Source organism: Dermacentor silvarum, chromosome 4, assembly GCF_013339745.2.
Source record: "Dermacentor silvarum isolate Dsil-2018 chromosome 4, BIME_Dsil_1.4, whole genome shotgun sequence".
NCBI classification, from domain to species: domain Eukaryota; kingdom Metazoa; phylum Arthropoda; class Arachnida; order Ixodida; family Ixodidae; genus Dermacentor; species Dermacentor silvarum.
In genome coordinates this window covers 26,922,811-26,944,597 of record NC_051157.2, presented here as the reverse complement: position 1 = coordinate 26,944,597, position 21,787 = coordinate 26,922,811, and the positions used below count along the sequence as shown (strand labels likewise).

At 44.4% G+C, this 21,787-nt stretch overlaps 2 protein-coding genes across 6 annotated transcripts in view; one reads left to right on the top strand and one right to left on the bottom strand.

Moving 5' to 3' along the window:
- Positions 1–4,885, bottom strand: part of LOC119449656 (UDP-glucose 6-dehydrogenase) — a 49,342-nt gene extending 44,457 nt beyond the window's left edge. For 3 of the 5 annotated variants that reach the window (XM_049665348.1, XM_049665347.1, XM_049665349.1), the window contains exons 1-2: positions 3,897–3,918; positions 3,795–3,820 (exon numbers count right to left, since the gene is read on the bottom strand). In XM_049665348.1, the coding sequence (XP_049521305.1) occupies positions 3,795–3,820; positions 3,897–3,903 (33 nt within the window). In that variant the 5' untranslated portion in view covers positions 3,904–3,918. Of the gene's footprint in view, positions 1–3,794; positions 3,821–3,896; positions 3,919–4,451 lie in introns of those variants that run through there. The other 2 variants (XM_049665352.1, XM_049665351.1) reach the window with 1 other exon arrangement.
- A 15,213-nt stretch (positions 4,886–20,098) lies between these two features.
- Positions 20,099–21,444, top strand: LOC119448059 (receptor expression-enhancing protein 4). The gene is made up of 2 exons (XM_037711553.2): positions 20,099–20,378; positions 21,310–21,444. Exons 1-2 carry the CDS (start codon positions 20,145–20,147, stop codon positions 21,412–21,414), a joined length of 339 nt encoding a protein of 112 aa, XP_037567481.1. The 5' UTR covers positions 20,099–20,144; the 3' UTR covers positions 21,415–21,444.
- Positions 21,445–21,787: the final 343 nt, after the last annotated feature.

Here is a 21,787-nt window from a genome sequence, read left to right as displayed (position 1 = left end):
CAACATTCAATGCGTTATTCGAAAGTTTAGAATATTTGCACACCCCTAATGCAGACCTGCCAACCTTAAATTGTATAAAATACTACCATCAAATCCAGAAAATACTAACATTTGGGGAAAAGTACTCAAAATTGCTTTTTTATGAGATAGTACACTGTTTATTAAAACGAATTAGCTGACTGTTCTACAGATACGCTGTGAAAACGCACGCTGCTCTACATACACAGCAAAAACGATCTACTTCACTGAAAAAATTTGGAAGATGCTTAAGCTTCGCCTTTAAGAGTGGAACGCGACAGCATTTAAACATCCCTAGCTGCTTATCAGGCTTTTTTCCCATATATTCAAATTACAATTCGACGCTATCACGTCTGTAGGTTGTGGTTAAGTCGTACTTTGCAATTTTTCTCACGGATTTTACTTTGAGAAATTACATTTTTGTTCACTAATGCCTTGCGCCGCACAAAGGGCCTACCCGTCGGGGTGGTTCAGGATGATGTGGTTCGGCATGATTATTTCTGCCAACAACACTGGGGCGCTTGCGCCAACACCAACGCCGGATTTTCTGTGACACGGGGCCCTTAACACTATCACGTTAAAACAGAAATGTCCATCATATTTATTTGTGAAATATTCGTTCAACGGCGGCCAAAATGTCACCTGCGTTTTAGTGGTCGGACTGCTGGCAGTAGGTGCAAATAATCGAGTAGGCCAGGAAAGTTGGCTCTGAAATATAGCTCGGCTACAGAATGTGGATGGACTCCATGTGAGGACTCTCTACTTGAACATCAGATGTGAGAACCTCAGCTATTTCACTTCTAGCAGACTTGGAAGCAGCTTGCAAAACCTGAATGATGCAAAACATCGTGAAAAACAATAAATTAAGTAAACAAATTAAATGACATAATGGCACCGAGAGCGATATATCTAGCTGTCTACCTTTCAACTTGTTTTACTATAACACAAAGATCCAATGAGATGTGTTTCACAATGTATGCGGCATGTTTTAAATATAATTATTTTCGTTGGTGCTTTTGCTTTTGATCCACTATCTCGGCATGCACAATTGTGCACAACACAGTGCCGAAAGAGGGTATGCAATATTCAGATATGTTTAGTTGAATCAAAGGTTTGGCATAAGTACTGCTTATGCTAAAAACAGGCACTTGTTGATAGAAAGTAGTGAAGTAGTGGGCTTACATTGCTGTGAAAGGAATTACAGCGTGCCATAATGAGATGCTACCTGTTGTCTTTATACAGTGCCCCAATTTTTAATTCCAACAACTTTAAGAAAAGATTTTGCACTTACAGTTGCTGTTGCCACTCGAACATTGAACACCATTTTTTGTTACGTATCATTTAATGAAACACTTGACATCTATGCTTGCCTTCTCAACCTGGATGAAAATTAATATTACTACTGGAAGTGCCCTTCCACTCTGTACAAGTGAGTTGCTACAGAGAGATTGACGTTTTGCTGCCCGTATGCAATCAGAAGTTAGGATAAGACTGGCAAATAGCGACATTAAATGCTTTTCTTTCTTAGGTGATGCCAACAAAAAACAATGAAACCTTATTAGGGTGTCTCAGTGAACAAAAAAGCACCTGTAAGCACACAATCTTCTCTTTTAATTGTTAGAACAAACACAAAAGTCGCTGTATTTATTACGTCAGTAGAAGAATGCTTAGTTTTTCGACTCCAGTGAAGACAAGTAGCTTGTCTGGCACCCTCTTCCAAGTTTTAAGCTATAAATGCCATACAATGATGATATAAACTTTGTTAATCTGTATCTTTCATGTGACCCTTCTAACACTCCTCTGCTCTCACTTAACATTCTTCACCGTTCACAGAAAATTTCTATGCGGTTATTTCGGCGTTTGCTGTCTGCCACAGCCTTTGTCAAGTGGCTGGAATTATTTGGTGCTAAAGCAGTTTGATCAACCTTTCTTTCTAAAATTTTTTTATTGAGGAAGGGTATCCATAATCTTGTAAGGAGAAAGGAAAGAAAGCTTTATAGAAGCTTGACTAGCTGTCATTCCCCATGAGGCATACAGCAGTGGCAGGCATGGTACAATTCTCGTTCATCTTGGTAACAGAAAACAATTTCAAAAGCACCACACAGGTGTAACGAAACAAAATTAATGAATTAGACTTTAGTAGATGACATGTTGTACACACACCTATGAAGTTGGGCATAGGTAGACAAATAACATGTATGTGTAGTATATGGACATGGAATATCACAAAGACACCCCATCCCGACGGCACTCCAGTCAGGCTGTGAGCGAAGCGCCAACGGAACCTTGACCCCCTGAAGTACCACAGTTTCATCACATACCTTCCTGCGATAATCGAATACTTGCTTTAGATAAATATATAAACGAACTACAACATGTCTACTGCGCCATTGTAATGGAATCGAGGAAAAACAGAGACAGCACCTGTTCCAGGCAGAAATTGTTCTATTCTTCCTTTTCGTCGTCATCCCCCAAAGCCCGCCTTGCGAGCGCTCGCGGCCAAGTTCACTTTGTCTTTACACTACGAACATCTACAAAGTTTAATTACGTGAAGAAAACAAAATCATGCGATAACGCTCAGTAATGCACAGAACACTGCATGGCTCTGTGCTAAGCATCAATGCATAGAAATTTAATTGAACAGCATGAAAACGCAGGCTGAACACAACTCTAAACCAAAGCAGCAAATGTGTTCAAGTGTGGAGCCATATCAAAGCACAAAGCACAATAAAAAAAAAAAAAAAATAATAGCGAATAAAACAAATAGAAAGTGGCCAAATAAAAGACAGGAATGCTCTGAAACAAAGATATAGGAAAATAACACTACATGGTGTAAAGCGATAACAATTTATACTGGAAAGAATAGTGTGTTAAGTTCAAATAACTTGAGTCGAGGTAAGCCAACCATGTTTCTAAGGTACTTATTTAAAAAAAATGTAATTATGGGGTTTTACGTGCCAAAATCACGATCTGATTATGCGGCACGCCGTAGTGGGGGGACTCCGGAAATTTGGACCACCTGGGGCACCTAAATCTAAGTACATGGGTGTTTTTGCATTTCGCCCCCATCGAAATACCAAATACTTATTTAGGATATTAATCACTTGGTACTCTAATGTTTGTGTTCCATAATTGTATAAAAAATTTATAATAAAATGGGGGAATTTTTCAATATTCAGGGTTCTTTGCATGATACTTTGTGGGAGCTTTCATCACAAGCCTGCTTGGTGTAGTATGGATATTGCTCTTTTGATTAGTTTCCTGAATTATAGATGTGCACTGCTAGTAGCTATAGGCGTCCTATACAAGTAATACATGAAGGCACGCAAACAATGTTTCTACCGGAAAACTATGGGCTGAGCGTGCGATTACTCTCACCACTTTTCGTTGGAACCAAGACAATTTCTTTTAAGTTAGTTGAAGTAGTCGTAGCCCAGACCAACATGGCACTAGCTTAGTTGAGACAAAAAGAGCGAGTTACTACAAGAGCAACATTATATTAGAAGGAAGGTAATTGCTGTGCCAGTAAAGTAAGCCTATTACGGAGGCTATTCGTGATGTTTAACAGTCAATGTGGTTATCCCAAGAGATGCTTGAAACAAATATGACGCCTAGTGTTTCAAACTCACTAATTTTGCAATGGGTGAGAAGACGTACAGCTAACACAGCTCGGGCACATTTGCATCGCAAATGATGCTGTCTTCTCACTTGTAAAGAGTATGCGTTGCATATGACATACTTGCTACTTATATATGGAATATCTAAGCTACACGTACCTTGAGTGCTGCATAAATGTGAAGAGCTGTAGGCACAAAAACAAAAAAGGAAAGGACAACTGCTGCATTCTGGCCTCAAGCTGCAAGTGTCTGGTACTGCACCTGACATCAAGGCATTGTGTCACAGCTACTAACACGTCACGATTACTACAGTTAATGCGTGGCATAAAGAAAGCTCGGACTTACAGGCTGACGGATTTAGGTACAACAGGTTTAGTCTTTACCTATGATAGTCTTGTAACTGTAAATTTGTTTACTCTTACTGTAATAAGCTAAACTACGACTTCAAGAATGAGAAAAAACATTTAAATTGGACTTTTCTTTGAGTAAAAAGAAGGCAAAAAGAAGGCTGAGAAGCTGCTGCCGGCAGCGTAGACGTGGTGCTCCACGTGGCTCATAAACAGTCTGCCCAAGGGAACCAACTCACGAAAGCGCACACAGCGAATGAGTACTGTGCGTGACGTAAGTACAGCACACTCGTAATGGATAGAATCTTGAGATACGAAATACTATCCTCGGCATACAATTTTCCGGGCGTTGCCGCGCTCCTCAGAAACCCACCTCTAGACAGGAAACGGGATTCCAAGAACTGGACCCCGACATTTAGCCCAGGCAGCTCTGTTCAAGATCAATGACCACTTGCGATGAGGAGCTTACCTTAGTTTGTTGAAGGCCACACAGAACTTTACGTGTTGATCGAGCCGGAGTTCACTTCGTTTGTCGTCCTGTTCACAGCCTGGTCACGACTGCGGCTCAGTAGCGTTTGACGTGGCCCTGATCAGAAACCACCGCTTTGACAGCAAGACGCTACGCCTACCACACCGACACTCCGACACTTTCCCCAGTCGGGCGATCGAAGCTAGAAACACAGCACGCCGCTCCGGATGGTAGCCACTCCGTACCGCGCAAACTTTGCGTGTTGCATTCGTTTCCGTTGCGCATAGAGTGTCAAATAAAAAACGCACCCAACTCACACCGAATACAGCATGGGAATGTAGAAACCACAGACACTAAGCCCCCAGGCAAGCCCTAAACCACCATGTAAACCACCGTGGAACAACTGAGCAAAACCATGGAATAAATGGCGAAACTTGCGATCTCGTCTCGCCAGGGCCCGCACACACTCGAGTTCACCAAATGGCCACAGAGGGCGAAAAATCAACCCCGGCGCGTTCCAGCATGAAGTGTGCAAGTGGAGCTACTATAATTTTGTTGCATACTTTAGTTTGTATTTTTCCTGCTAGGGGCGCTCTACACGGCTCAATATTTGATCTATTAGTGTATATATAATAACCGACAAACATAATTACGGTGTAATTTTTTACAAAATAAGCATTCTATTGTTTTTATTTGACTTACGTTATTAAAGCTTGTGCATTGTTACTTGAATAAAAGTTTTGAGGCCTCACTGACGTGTGATCAGCAGCAGCCCACTGGTATCAATGTGCCGTTTATCGATTCGGTAATATTTGCGAACGGGGTGGTCGTTTCCTTTGATCAGCATCACGCAGGTTCGTTTTAATTAGATATCAATAGTATATCGGCCAGTTTATGCGTACAAAATTCCATAGGTACCACCCAAGCGAACGTGTTTAAAGATGGTGAACTTTATCAGCTGCGGCGTTTCGCTATTCTAGCCACTGTAGTTTCGCTGGCATAACGGCTGCATGCACGGCTTCCGCCGTTAGTGATCTGCCGCGTCTGGCTGCTTAAAAAAAAAGAAAAAGAAAGAAAAGAAAGAAAAAGAAGAAAAAAAGTGCTAACCAGCGCGAAAATTCATCGCTGGAACCGAGCTCAGTCTACCTAAAGTCCCTAGATAATTTTTGCTTTCTTTAAGTAGCGACAAGCTTTGAAGCACCGCCGATGAATCTCATTGGGTGGCGCTCATTCCGGTAGCCATGTTCTTCCTAACGCTGTTCACCCGCAATCATTTGCATGCTGCTGCGAGCAGCGTAGATAGCAGCGGCCGTTGACGGTCGCATGCTATCAGGAAGATAATGGCGGCCGACGGAGTAGATGTCGCTACTTAAAGAAGAGCAGGGAATCTAGGGACATTAAGTCTACTTGAAGACTACCGGGCCCTAGAATAATAGGGGTACAGTGGCTAGAAGGGGGGGAGGTGAGAGCAACGGCGGCGGTGGAGTGAACTAGAATGTAGCACTGTGGAAGGTACAGTTTTCTTTCTCTAAGTTTGTATGGGTGTTCTGTGGTCCCGCTTCATGCGGCGATCGACGTGATCTCTAGTAGATCACATCGCGTGTCGGGCAGACACTTCGCGCCATCTGTCATTAAAGAAGTAAGATAGCAGAAAAAGCTTTGCCTCAGAGATGATGATGATAAAATGCGGCTCGAAGTGCAGTTCAGAAACAGCTCAATCAGGGTCCAGCGGCTTGTCAAGCCTGTGGAGATTTCGCTGCCAAACAAGCCTTTGGTTCAACAAGGCTGATTCTTGGGCTAGTTGGTACGGTTTCCTCATATTGGCAAAGCCTTTAGCGCAATTAAAAAAAAAAAAAAAGACAGGGACGTGACAGAGACACAGGACAGCGCGGTCCCGTGTCCGTCACGTCCCGGTCTTTTTTGAATTGCGCTAAACCCACGAAAGACACAAGCAGCTATTTGATGTCTAAAAGATGTCTTGAACGGATAATTCAAAAGTGTAATATCTGTCCTGGTCAAGACATTTTCTAGCCGTGGACGTCTACAGGTACTTCAGTAAGCCCTGCTAACGTTATGCTAAAAGTTGGCTAATAAACATCTCGACAAGAACAACTTCAAGAATTGTATTAGACGTTCCCAGAATTATATAATAATGACTTTGGAAACATTATGCAGGCTTTTATAAAACATCTTGACAAGAACAAGTTAATTTTATTAGACGTTCCCAGAATTCCGTTATAAATTATAACAGAATTCTGGTGACGTCTAACAAAATTCTTAATTAAGCTATAAAAGCCTGCATATTGTTTCCGAAATCATAACGTATAATGGCTTCAGAAACAATATGCAGGCTTTTATAGCTGTCTTTAAAGCAGCATTTATAGATTGTCATTCTACAGTGACGTGGTAAGGAAAATTATTGGCCACTTCTTCCGCATACCATGCATCCGTATGCTAGCTTCATAGTACACGTTACTATATAGAAATGAAAATTAAACTGAAGCATTACATTATATTATTTATAATCACTTGCATAAAATTGTTTCGCATATATGAAATGTGCAATACACATCCAAAGCAAATGAGCATAACAAGTGCAGAAAAAAATTACCTGACCTTGTGAGAAAGCGGCTTTATTGACTAATAAATTAAAGGACATGCAGAATTATTTTACAATTTTTTTAATACAGTAGAAAAGGTGACCACAGAAAATAAGACGTAGCTGCAGTAACCACAGCAATCCAGGTCCCTTCCCTCTTGGATACCGCTGGCTGCCCACAGAAGTTCACTCTGTAATACAACAACTTCTACGCTGCCAACAACCGCGCTCGTCGTTCGTTCGACCGCACCGTCTCTTATCTCCGCACGGCTCTGACCTTTATGCGCCGTGCATTCGCCGCTCAGTTTCCGTTGAAGCGATAGACCGCACGTACATAAGCTCGCTGCCAGCGTTTTGACAGTCGTTGGCTGCAGTCATTCAGTGTGATCTATTCATGTTTGTTTGTGCGCGCTCACACCACGCTTGTTCATTCATTTAGTAATAGTCGGGCCACATTTTCCAACGCACGCTACACTGCAATGCTGCCCAGATCGGCAGTGCAGCACTACAGGTGTGTCCCTTCGCACGCGCTGCCCACGGTAAGCGCTTCTCATCAACACCACCGTTTCACACGCGCCTTCTCGTGGTCATCGAGTCTCTCTTCATGTCGGTCTACTTACGCCGCAGCACACCTGCTTACTTAATGGATAGTAAGTCTTCAATCACAGCATTGCTGGATAGTCTTCAATCCCAGCATTGAAGAAACGTGCCGGCTTTCAAGAACTATCCCTCCGCCGTAAAATTGCACGTTTATCACTTTTTCATAAATTGTATCATCACTCAACTCTTCATAACGACTTTTTTGTTTGCCATCTGCTATTTTTGATAGACGCGACCATCCTTTCAAAGTCAAGCGCGTGTCATGTCGTTCATTTAACTATGCACATTCATTCATTCCACGCACTATAACTGACTGGAACGCTTTGCCTCCACGTGTTGCTACCACCACAGATCACGATAAATTTTTAAATCTACTGTCTGCCAGTGCTACAGCGTAATCATTGTGTATATTGTTATCTGGACGTGCATCGTTTTTTTTTTTTACTTCTATGATGATTCTCGTGTTGTTTTTGTTTTTTAAATAAATTTGTTTGCAGGTTGTACAGCTGTTATCAATCTGTATAGTGTTGCATAGTGTTATGACTGTATAACGAAATTCTAACTTGTTAGTATAGTTTCACAAGTGTTCTCTTTGTTGTTGTATTTGTGCCCCCCCCCCCCCTATGTAATACCCTCGGTTGCGAGGGCCTTTAGGGGTATTTTGTATAAATAAATAAATAAATAAATAAATAAATAAATAAATAAATAAATAAATAAATAAATAAATAAATAAATAAATTAATTAATTAATTAATTAATCAGCTCATGTTTACTACAATTCATATTGCTACCAAGGCCGCTCACCTTACTTCGTATGACATTGCTGTGTTGCTATCGCATTCATTGCTTCGCCCTTAGGGCGAAACTGTGACATTTTTTCTAAACTTTGACTGTCGTGACAGACTGATCGAGCGAAAAAATCGGAAAGGAATCAAATAGCCCCGCAGGCTTTTTCTGCTTGTTCACCCGAAGGGGGAAAGCAGCGAAAGGCTATATGATGCGACGTTAACGGATTGCATATAGCTTGTTAAAGTCGCACGGAATGTAACGCTGCACGTCGGGCACGCGCATTTTAAATATTTTCATTTTCACGCGCACGCCCAAGCATGTCGCACATTTTCCGACAAAAACATCTAAAAAAGTTCTTGAGTTATACGCTCTCAAGGCGTTCACCAAAGTATACTCCGGTGACGCCAGAGGTGGGCTGTTACCACAGCTGAAACACAATAGCATATATTTAATTAACCGTACTTCCTGCTACATAATGTTTCAAACAACATCTGTTTAACGTCGTCGCGTAGATCAAGACATCTATAGCCGTTTGTAGCCGTTGCGAGGAGTTTTCAAGACGTTTTGTGTTTCGTGGGAAGGCTTTTCCAATATGAGGAAGCCTTTGGTGTTCATCTTTCGGAGCCTTAAAGAGCGATAACTTGCGCGCGTGGGCTGTTATCTACCATGTCAGTGGTTGACGCATATGATGGCACGATCGATGACCAAAAACAACTTGATTTATTAACGATGCATTCGGATTACATGATCAGCATCTCGGCGGGCGCGTCTTCACGCCTCGAACGCTCGTCGTCCCGCTACCCGCTCCGACCAATAGGTGTTGTAATGCAATGAACTCTAAATGACGTTATGGAAATTGTAAAATAAAATGTCGTTGTTTCTAGCTAAAATAGTATATTTGGCTGAGTGGTGATATCAAAAACTCTAAAAATGTACCACGCCATTCAGGTTTCCTCCTAAAACCTGTGAAACAAAGCTGTACATTCAAAATGATCTTTACAGTGAAATTAGCCATCTTAAACATGAAGGAGGCGAAAATAAGGCGTTTCCTATATTCCACTATTCCCTGATGTATCTTCGTGCCCTGAGTAAGATGGCGGCGGCCTGGCTTCACTCAGCCCCCGGAAAGTAAGGTAAGTTTCGGTTTCAAGGAACATGTGCGCTCCTAGCGGTTGCCGGACATCCTAAGCTATTTTTCTTATTTCTCTTTTTATGAATTTTAAATCGGGAGAAGCGCGGGAAGTGGTCGCCATCGTGCGTCAGTCGAGCATCTGTCGTCTGGACAAGGCGAGAAACGGCGCCTAAGTTGCCATTGGCTGCGACGCCACGTCAGGAACGGGCCTCGACGGAGCAGAGCTGCCCGGATAGCACGCCACGTGTTGCGGGAGGGCATCACCGCGTCATCCTCGCTCTCCGCGCGTTCCTTGTCCGCTCTCGCCTGCGTTCTAACTGCGCCTCGATAAGGCCAGATCAAAACGTGTCAAGCTAGATAGCAGGCCTCTCTGCTTTATGAAGTCATGCTACTTGGACCATTGCCAAGAACGTCAAAATTTCCACGGCTTACTCGGGAGCATCCACATTTATGGCAGTTGGGCAAGGTAGCATGACGTCACAGATCCAAGTGCTCCGGCCTTGCGCTATCTAGGAGCCGTTGGTCAAGCATCCAACGCACTCGCTTGCCCGCGAGGAGTTAATAGACAGTTTTAGCAGAGCGCCGTTTACGCTCCGCTCAGATTTCACGTTCTGAGATACTGCAGGGAACTGCGTAGATTTCGCATTTGATAAGCGCGTCTTGCCGAGACGCGAGCGACGCGCTATCAAGTCGGCTGCAAAACGACGAAGAGGCCAAGTAGACACGCTATCACGCTCCACTCAATCGGCTTTGTTAAAGCCCCTCAATGTAAAAAGTAGCGACACGCTTTGAAGAATGCCGCCTCCTCCTCGCAAGCCCTGCAGTCCGAGGCGGACGCTGCATCGGCATTGGCCTAATGGCATCACGTGGGCCGTTGCGCCACCGGGCGCTGGTTGCGTTTGTTTACCTTCGCGCTCCATCGCCATTTTCGCCCGAGAAGCGTCTTCCGACTGGCGAGGAGCACAACGATAGCGGCGAACAGTCGGCGATCGCCGAAATCTGATCAGCGGTGAAACGCGTCGGCTTTTATACACGATCGAGTCATCGAAGGTTCGACAGTAATCCCTGGTGCCCGCGTGTCTTCCAGTAAGTACTACACCATTCGCGACACTCAAATAATCAGATTACATAAGTGTCAGTGACAACAGACAACGGATAGACGCATCGATAACGTTCGAGAAACTTCCGATATATGCAGGCGCGTACTGCGCCGAGCGATTACGTTTAACATTTGTTAGCCGGTGAAAAGCGGCCAACGGTGAAAGATAAACAAGTGCACGTGTCTCAAGCGGTGTAGGCGGCGCCACGGTCGAGAAAGAAGCGCGAAAGAGAGGAGAAACGAGGAGGAGGGAAGGCGGAGGAGGAGAGTGTCGCTACTTCTTATATAGAGGGTTTTAAGTCGAGCTTGCCTCCGCTCACCCTTGCCACTCGCTCAGCGGTATCACAAGGCAGATCGCGCTTGGTCGTCTGTTTCGGTTGTCGTCCCAAGTGTGAAGATGGGAAAGATAAGACAGAGAAGTTGACCAAGCAGACCAAGCATTAGACGAAGATGGCTAAATCAGGGCATCACATGTGTTGCACGGCTCTGTGGCGTTCGAACACCGGGAACTCCAGTTCTGCGAAGTTTTTCACGTTTCCCAATGGCCACGGGTAAGCACAAGTATTTCACTATATTTTCCGAGCAGGTATTCATTTTGCATGAGTAAACCAGTTCTGTGCAAGTCTGAGTGGACTGACATAAGGTCAATGTCGCTCGACTGATTCGTCATGACGGCAGCCTATCTGTTGCCGGTGAAATACTTGTAATGAAGGGCTTGAGTGCGTTTTTTTGGGCTATACATTTTGTTCACTCTTTGTCGACATGCACAGCCAAGGTTAAAAAAAAAAGAAAAGAAAGAAAGACGCAGCCGTGGTGGTTAATAATTTTCGCATTGGTTTGGATCTTCTAGAATCTATTTTGACTCATTATGTACAAGTTTCCGTTGTGAATGAAGATTGCTTCTGTAGATTGTCACTTTCTCACTGCGTGGAGGTCAGTCTTTTTCCAGTACCGAATGTGTGAATAAAAACAAAAGCGTTGAACTTTACTTGTGTTGAGTTTTGGCTGACCGAGAAATCGGCTAGCTTTAGTTGATACACTTCACAACACACGAACAAAATTAACGATTGATGGTGCCAGGAAGTTATTTATGCTACCCCCCACTATATCTGTGGACTAGTTGAAGTGTAGCCCTAAACGTAACCGCAAGTTAGGGCTTTCAAAGCGACTACTTTCAGGAAATCACGAAATGTAATGTATTAATTAACCGCGAATATTGGTAATTAACAACGGTTCGCTATATAAATATTCATTATAATTGCTTGGCACTGGTGCGTACGAGAAATGTCCCAGTGGTTTAGAAAATGTATAGCAGCTTGCAAGGTAAACCTGGTTGTAAGAAAGCGCTTCCTAATACATGACACACTTCAGCGGGTTTTGCTCCGCGATTTGGCCAATGTCGCCGCACGGCCAGGGGACCTGCAAGATAGCACGAACACAGTCCGCTTGCATGCGAAGTGTGACAGGAGGGCTTCAGCGGCAACCCTGCTCCTCCCGACTGCACGCCCTCTCCCTCTACCTTCTGAACTCATCAGTGACGTCATGGAGGCATTGTTTTGTTTGTGAATTAATTCCAGTAGGATATCCGGCAGCCGCCAGTGGTGGAAGCGGTGGCCGCGTATCGGCTAAAGTAAAACCCCTATATATAAAAATTAGCGCCAACCACTTCCCTCCTCCTCCGTTCCGCTGTCGCGCTCGGCGCGGCCAGTGCGATCGAGGAGCGATGTCGACAGTGGCGTCGCCTACGTCGGGCCTGCCGTGGCAGACGACAGCTAACGCGCTACCAGAGGAAATCCGCGGAAAACTTCTATCGCGCCCTGCGGAGCAGTTATTGAGGCGCGATTTTGCTTCGTCAGTCAGTAACTGGCCTTAATAATTCCGTTTTGAAAGTAGCAACGCGACGATGCGAGACGGTGCAAATCCAAGTGTACAGCAAGCGTTCGCGCTCGCCGGATGGTAAACAAAAAGAGCTTTTTGCCGTCGCCTTGTCGGTTGCGGTAACTTGAGGCCACGGTGTAAGATATAAACATACTCTTTAGGTGAGGACGCTCGCCAGACTCGATCGACCAGATAAAGAAGCAAAGGCGCGCGCCGATCTGCCCGGTGACGGCAGCGGATACCTATCGGCAGTACGACGCAACTTCAACACAGAAAGCTTTTTATTGGTTTAATCTCCCGTTGTTATAGCAACCGGCGGTTCGCGGAAAATCCGAAATGATTGAGTGACGCACTAAAGTAGGTCACCGGGGAGAGGGCATGCGCGCGTTCCTTGTCGGCGCACGCTTTCGCGTGCGTTCTAACTGAAGTTGCGTCGTTCCGCCGATATATAGGTATTCGCTGCCGTCACCGCCCCGATAGACGCGTGCTCGTGCTGCTTTATCTGGTCGATCGCGTCTGGCAAGCAAGCCGATAAGTGTCCCCACCTAAAGAGTATATATTTTACACCATGCTTAAGGCGCAGCAGCATGCCATCACAACGAAGTTCTTGTCCCTAACACGTATGATCCGTTTGTGCGTACAGCACTTTCGTCGCACAGGCCCAAGAATGGCGGTCGGAGCGCGCTGGGAAGAAAAAAAAATATACAAAAGCGCAACGCGAGCTTCCACGTGACACGGATTGGCCAATGGGGGAGCGGAGGAGGCTGGGGCGACAGGAGGCGGCTAAGAGGCGGCGAGGAGGAAACGTCGGGGTGAGCGCGGTGGCGGCAAGAGCTAAGAATGGCGCTACTTTTTCTTTAGGCTAACTCTACTAGTCTTTTTCTTTAGTAACTCTAATTGTGAGCTACTCCTGCTAATAGAAACGATGTGGCATGAAATATATATACAAGCATGATTACAAACAAATTTTACAGCTTGAGCTTATAATAACTCGCACACGATTCGCCACGTCCGTCCTCCATCCAACCCGGTCTTCGATGTGTGCACCAGGGTGAGTTAAAAAAAAAAAAAAAAGAAAGGGCCGGTGGGAAGCGATGGTAGACCCAACCTTCTTGGGTAGACCAAGGAGGTGGTAGACTCTGGTGTCTTCGGTTCGTTGCCCCGGACGGTCCAAAACTGCCCGGGGCGCTGGTTTCTGATAATGATCTTGCATGGCGTAACGCTGCGTTCGGGCAGTCCTGGGCAGCCCCGGACGTCAAATCCAAGATACCACCTGTACACACAGAAATGTGGCCCTTTCTCCTAAAATCTTACAAAAATGATTTTGTGCATACCGCTAATCTAGTCTTGCTCAAATTTTGCATCAAGCTCACTTTTTTATAGTGCGAATAGCTCAATAAAATAATTGGCACTGTTACTTGCTTGATTAATCAGGGAAAAAGTATACTCACAGGACGGTTACGAGTGTGTAACGCGAATGTTTAAGCATTAGCTGTGGTGTGAGAGGAGACTACTTTGTAGCCATGTTGAGTTTTGTCGCCTTTATTTATCTTATTGTAGCGATGACGCCCTTGTCATGACGAGTGTCGTGACGTATACGGGGTCACAGATGTCGGCGGTGCAGTCGGGAAGTGCTTCGATTCCGCCTTTGAACTGAACTGCATGCTGAACTGAACTTAACTTAACTTCTGGCGGTTGTAACGGGCGAGTAATATTCTTATAATCTCAGGCCGAATGATAAAAAAAAGAAAGGTGAAAAGAAAATTAAAAAAAAGAGAAACAAGGACAAGAAAGCGTTGCTCAAAGGAGCACTCGTCGGTTCACTAGCAGCACATTAATTAAGGTCCATCACTCGGAAAGGCGTATTTCGCCGCAGCCAGCACTTAGTTCCTTTTGCCCGCTGTGGCAACGAGAGCTTCTATCTCGCGTTATCCCGACCCAAAAATACCCCAGAGAGAAATCTGGGGATATTGTGCTGGAGAATCTTGCTTGTAAATGTGCCTGTGCCTAGGTACTACGTGGACGACGTGCTTTCCTCCTCCGGCTGCCTAAGCTTCCGTCAAAATTCCGTCAATAAAATATAAATTCATTCGTAACTACAATAAAGGAGACTATAGCATCATGGACAAGAATTTGGCGGTGTTTTTCCATCAGACTTTTATACCAACTTTTCCGCTGCAGTCTGTGGATGAGAACTGGCGAGCTTTCAAGAATGAGACGTTAGATTTAGTTGACAAATATGTGCCTTTTATTTCCATTTCACATGATAACAAAAATCCTTGGTTCAGCTCGTCACTGCGCAGACTACGAACCAAAAAGAAACGGCTTTATACAGCTACCGAGAGTTCACCCAACCCCTTCTTCCTGGGAGAAGTACAAGGCATGCCTGAAAGAATATTCTCCAGCTATATTCGCAGCTAAAGAGAAGTACTACTCGTGTGACCTTCCTTCTCCTTTGCACTCAAACCCGAGAAAGTTTTGGAAAACCATATCGCCTGATAATGCGTCGCAACAAATCTGTCTTTTCAATGATGAAACATTCCTTTAGTGGATGCTCAGTGCTCACCTGAATTTAACAATTTTGTTTCATCAGTATTAACCAAGGAAGATCATCTAAAGGTGCCCTTATAGCTCCGGAACTAGATTATCCTTATATCGAACCCATAACGGTCACCTGTTGAAGGCATTACATGTCTTATAAATAACCTCAAACTATCTACGTCTGCCGGTATAGATAACCTGAACTCTAAAATATTTAAAAAAATACCCTACCCCTACCTAGTGAAATATTGTGTTACATATTTAGGCGAATCATTGTCGACCAGCCAATTACCTAAAGACTGGAAGGTAGCTTGGGTAATTCCAGTATTCAAAGCCGGAAATAAAAAGGTACCAGATAACTACCGCCCTGTTTCCTTAACATGCATTTCATGTAAGTTGCTGGAGCATATTATCGCATCGCACTTCTACAGCAACCTGGAGTTTAATCATTTCTTTTTCTTTAATCAACATGGTTTTAGAAAACATCTGTCCTGCGATACGCAGTTGTTGAATTTACAACCGACTTGCACTTTAACATGGACAATAACTTACAAACTGACAGCACTTTTCTTGATTTTTGCAGAGCTTTTGACCGCGTTGCTCACTGCCAGTTGTTTTCAAAATTAAGTTCTCTTGGACTAGACTCGGCTAGTTTACATTGGATTAGAAATTTTTTATCATTTCATCAACAATTTACATTTATTAATAGCTGTGCTTCTTGCCTGGCTGATGCAACTTCGGATCGAGTCCTTCAGGGCAGCGTCCTAGGCCCTTTACTTTTCCTAATTTACATTAATGATCTACCCAATAACATTTATTCAAGTATAAGACTATTCGGTGATGGTTGTATCGTTTACAGAAAAGTAACTTCTCCCGATGATCAAGTTTTCCTGCGAAATGACATTAGCAGTAAGTATGTCGTGCAGTAAATGGCAAATGGTTCTAAACTCAGGCAAATGCAAACTCATTTCTGTCAGTCGCAGACAATCCAACTCACATTTTTCCTACTTTATTAACAACTCTGCCATATCCCGTGTTCAGTCATACAAGTAGCTAAGAATACATCTGACTCACAATCTTTCATGGTCCCTCCCATATTACTGCTATCTGTGCTAAAGCGTCCCATACGCTTGGGTACACTCGCCACAATCTGCGTAAATCGTCATCTAACATTCGCAAGTTAGCGTACCTAACGTGCATTCGCCCGCAGTTGGAATTCGCATCATCGATCTGGTCCCCCTACCAAGATTACTTAGTCACTAACTTAGAACTCGCAGAAGACAGGGCTGCCCCGTTTATTTCTGGAAATTATGACCGCAAGTCTAGCGTTACGAAAATGAAACTTGAGAATTCACTGCACCCTCTTCAAATTGGCCGTTCCGCTTCCCTTTCATGTTTGCTTCATGGATACATTAACAACACCATGTAGACCACTCGTCCTATAACCTTGGAAACCCCCTGAATATGTCTCGACGGCTCCATAATCACGTTATCCTCAAGCGTAGATATCTTCGGTAGAACACAAGCGTTTAACTCATCAGCGTTGCCGCATACCATTTTACTTTGGAACGATCTTCCTGACGATATCGTCTCCATTACAGATGGCGAAGCATTCCATGACCGTCTGCACGAACATTTCATGCCTAAATAGCGTCTTAACTGTTCAATACTTATCTAATACCCAATTGACTTGTTTCGGACGTGTTTTCTCGAATTTTCTTTTTCCTTGTATAGAAATTAATTTTGTGTTAAGCATTCTATAACTTATTTTAATCTATTTATCTGTATTCTTGCTTGACCATGAGCATTGTGATCATATTAGGCATTTTCTCGTACACAGTTTAGTGTATGTTCTTACTTACTTTTCGCGTGTTATGGATGCCATGGTATTTTCACTGTCACTTTGCTTTTTACCGCATATATGTATTACATTTCTTTTCCCGTATTTGTCGCCATATGTTATAATGAACTATGTAACGCCCCCCTTACGCTATGCTCCGATGAGGAGCCTGTAAGGTACTGGGTATAAATAGTAAATAAACGAGATCATAGTGGCCGATACACAATCCGTACTGGCGAAGCGGCAGTTTGTTGTCGTCAGTGGTTGGCCCTTGTCACTGGAGCGCACGTAACATAAGGTTTGCCGCTTCGCAGTGCGCCATCGGCGCGCAGCCAGTGGCACGGACGTCGCCGACGGGAGCAGGTACGGGCCACATGGGCACGCTCTGCGTATGCGCCGCCCTGCCACGAACAAGAAATTCAGTACAAACTACAATTTAATATTTAACACTAAACGATTTCGTAGTAACAACATGCCATTATTAATTGGTCTGCGGGCGCTAAAGCGGCATTACCTGAGAATGTCCCAGAGGAACACGGCATCCCTACAATCTGCAAAACAGTGATCAATCGATTCAGCTAGCAGGCGGACAAGAACGGCGGCTTGTTGACCACAGCACGAAACAGCCTTTTTTCCCTAACCAAGTTTCGACAGGGAGGTGCACTTTACTTAGAGTGCAATTACCTAGGCGTGCGACCAAACATGGCTTCACCGCATCAGACTCAACGTGGCCTACACTAACTATTTCAAGCGCAAGATTCAACTGACTGATTCGCCAATGTGCTCTGAATGTAACGCCCTCGAAGACCTGCAACGTGTTCTGTGCGACTGCTGCCGCTACGCGTCAGAGAAACAGTCTCCGAAGGCGGCACTACACCTGCAACGAGACTCGAGCTTGCCATGGAACTGCGGCACATTCTCGGCCCGTGGCAAAGCACCACCACGGAAGCGCTGCTGATGTTCTCGCGGGCCACAAGCCTTAACGAAACTCTGTAAATATTGTGTATATGTGTGTTTGTGACTGTATACGTGTTGTTTATGCGCTTATCACTGTATATATCATAATCATCGCCCAGTACCTGGAGTAGCAAGTCAGGAGAACCGCCAGGCTAATTAACATCTCCAGCATATCAGTAAAGCGTGTATCTCTCTCTACCTCTAGATGTGCTTAAGCGTGTCCGGCGAATGATCATTCCTCCAAGTGCGGAAAGCTTTTCCCTTAAATTAAGTTCGGCGCCACGAAAGGCGAACAGTGAGCGAACCTACTGCGGAGTATTTCTCCGCTGTCTTGTGGTCACGGTGTAAGAAGTAGCTTGTATATAGTGCTTGTAGTGCGGTTAGGCTGGGGACAAATGGTGAAAAGCGCGTCCTTGTCCGTAGCACCTATATGGAAACGCACATTTCGAAAAGGAAAAGTATCTAGATGTTTCTCTTGCAACTGACGCATGCACACAAGGGTCGGGCACTTTCGATTTCGAGAAAGACGGTCTCGTGCGATTGTCTGCTTGGATTGTTCCGTGAATGGAAGAAAATATTTAGGATTTCACGAAATATAGTTGGCATTCCGCGTAGCGCTCGCGCAAATAAATATTTTTCTCCTGGCACTAACCATGAGGGAATGCCGGCAGTTGTCGTTACTTTTAGAATAACCAGGGTGTTAGAATTTCTAGGGCTTGAGTGCACAGTGCAGTTGACTGCCACCAATGGCGGCTGGGGCTTAGGAAATACGCACAGCGTGTCTTCTATTGCCTTGAACCTACACAAGTGCGTATGCGTGATTACACTGTACGCACTTCAGGTACACCGAGATAGTGTATCGAAAGTAAAGGTAGTTATTAAAACAATGTCTAAAATATGTCGCATACATCTTGAAACACTTCACTTAGGACCTATGCTACACGTAAGAATAATATGTGTAAAATGTTTAAGTAAAACGAGTTACAATTAAGGTAGGTGGCTGGGCGTCCGCGCTCGGTGTCATTATGTCGTCATGTAGTGGGTTCTCTTGTTTCATTCTGTATTACAATATTTTATATCAGAGATATATTTCGAGAGTCTAGAAAGCTGCTTTTCAAGTGTGCTAAAAATAAAATAATTGATGTTCTCATATCTGACGTCCATGCATAGAGTGGTCGCTTGGAGTGCGCATTCTCTTAACTCTATAGATATAAAAGTAATTTAGGAATTGAAACATGTTAGTCCGTTCTGCAGCTGTACGATTTCGAAGATGCAAGAAGTGCGGTGAAACTAAATGAAATGGACATAAAAAAAACTGTGGCTCCAATCCACGCTGTTAAGGTGGTTGGACAGCGAAGCTGTAAACGACACCCACGATTACTCATTGTGACGTCACTTGAATTCACACACGTGGCTCTACAAAGAGTGAAACCAGAGACAAGTGAAATGTACTTAACCACACCCTTTATTACTTGACAACGACATTATATTCACGCTGTTCTTCTGGCTACTTTACTTTCTGTGGTCTACCCATGGTAGCCTGGAATGAACTGAATGAGTTGCTAGACCGGGTGACGTCACTACGTGATTTCTGTGCTGTTGAGTACTTTTCCACTCGGAGTAGCTTACGCAACGGTAATCTTTACCGGGAAACACACGCGGGAGAAGGAATGTGCTTCGCATTATTCGCAGACGTCATTAGCATACATTATACGGTTTGCACTTCACACGGGTTTTGAATGACGTCAACCCCTTTCGAAGCAGCTGTGAACCTAATCTTTACCGGAACGCGTCGGAAGGTGTTCCCATGGTTCACACGCGCCTTATCATCCATCATGTGGTCTTTATGCTTGTTTTGTGGTTTTTCTTTTGAAAACGATTGCTGAGCTGTATGCTATATGCCTGATTTCAAAGGAGATATGCTGTTTGTATTCATTTTTTAGCCTGTCGTTTTTTGCTTACGCCAACGACACGAAAATTTCCTTGGCTGGTAGAGGTATACAGCTTCGCTGTAATTAATTGGCGCCTGATCGCGATGACCACGATGTGCCGCCGCCCGTGGAAAAGAAAAAGGAAGAGTCGCAAGTGATCCTTATTAGACTCCGAAAATTTTTTTCTTCAATCACCTGATTTTTGGCCAATCCCCCATAGTGGGTACGAGCCACTCTCGAAGGCAAGTAAGCAAGCAAGCAAGATGCTTCTTGGCCCGTCCCCTGCTGTGGATACGTGTCATATCTTGAAGGCACACCTTCCTCATCATGCGTATGTGTTCGTGTAGGAAGATTGTGCTGGCACTGGGTCTCGTGGGGCCCCTGTACTTCTCGTTCAAGAGCCTGGAGGCCGCAAACGAGGAGCGTGCGCTTGTCTGGCTCAAGTACTGGACCGGTCTCGGTGTCTACCTGGCAGTGGACAGCGTGCTCGCGCTGTTGTTCTGCGGTCCCATCTCTGGGCTGATCGAGTGCATCGGAATGGCCGTCCTGATCTGGATGCAGGTATAGAGTGGGTTGTTCGGGCATGCGTATACGTCGCTTACAGTGACCACGTTTGCGTGAATGACACAGTGGTCGATAATTCGTCGTGTAAACGAGTATGCAGGGGATGAGGTGTGATGATATACAGTGGAAAAGAGATCGCCTTCGGTGCATTCGGGTGAACACGCGATGCTTCTCATAGTTTGGCAAGCTGGGATTGCGAGGCCCGTGTCCGTGCGCCTTCTGCCATTGCAGGTTTGCAGGAAACGAGACCTGCAAGCTTGGTTTTGGAAAACGGGACACGAGTCGATGGTATACAGCCGCGCAAGAAAATGCGCAACACGCATAATTGGTGGGTCAAGTGAAAGTGATGCACAACTTCCACGGTGTCGCAGTGGCTATGGCGTCCTGCTGCTGCCCACGAGGTCATGGGCTCGATTCCCGCAGCGGCGGCCACATTCTGATGAGGGCGAAATGCAAAACGCTTACGTACCTATAGAAGCGATGAGGACTGCGCTAGTCCTCGTCGCTTCCTTTGGTGTTTCATGTCGGTTTTTGCGCTGGTCATAACAATATGGAATACCAACTAGCCCGGTCTCACACCTTGCTCAGTTTATCTGTAAGTGGTGGCGTAATTACTTGCGTAGTAGCATTGATTAGTGAGACTGCGGTCTCTGAGGCCCTTAATTCTCATGGTAAGATGAACAGCTTAAAGAACCGAGACTCTTCGTGGGAAGGGGACTGTGTCAGCCTTTATAAGGTGATCGCGGCACCCTTGCAGTATGTTTACGGAATAGCAATAATCGTATTTGCGCTGTGTAACACAGAAATGACCGAGAAAACTTGAGTATAACCGACAAAATTGATAGAGTGATCTTTATGCCTTTGCACTTATTGTCAGACCATATATATAGTAATCTTCTTTTTCACCGTTATTCTTTCCTGATTTTAGATCCAGGCGCCGCAAATTTTCTATGACAGTTTCGTTGGACCTCAGCTGTTAAAGTGGGAGCCCGAGATTGACTACCTCTTCAAGAATATCGTTGCTAAGCGATAAGAAAGACGGAGCAATATCCCATAGGAATAAATTCACGTCATAACCCTGCAGTCTGTGGTTAGCTCCATACATACATACATACATACATGCATACATAATACATGCATACATACATGCATACGTACATACATACATACATGCATACGTACATACATACATACATACATACATACATGCATACATATATACATACATATATACATGCTTTCAGGCCTGGTATTCGACGGGATACTGACAACAGAGGCGGACAAACTTGTCTTTTATTAAGCATATGGCTTCCTCCTCCGTGTTCTAAAGGAAAGTAGGAAACAACAACAAAAAAGAAAGAAAGGACTACGCTTTTTTTCGTAAGGCTGAATGTGTCGTGTAACAC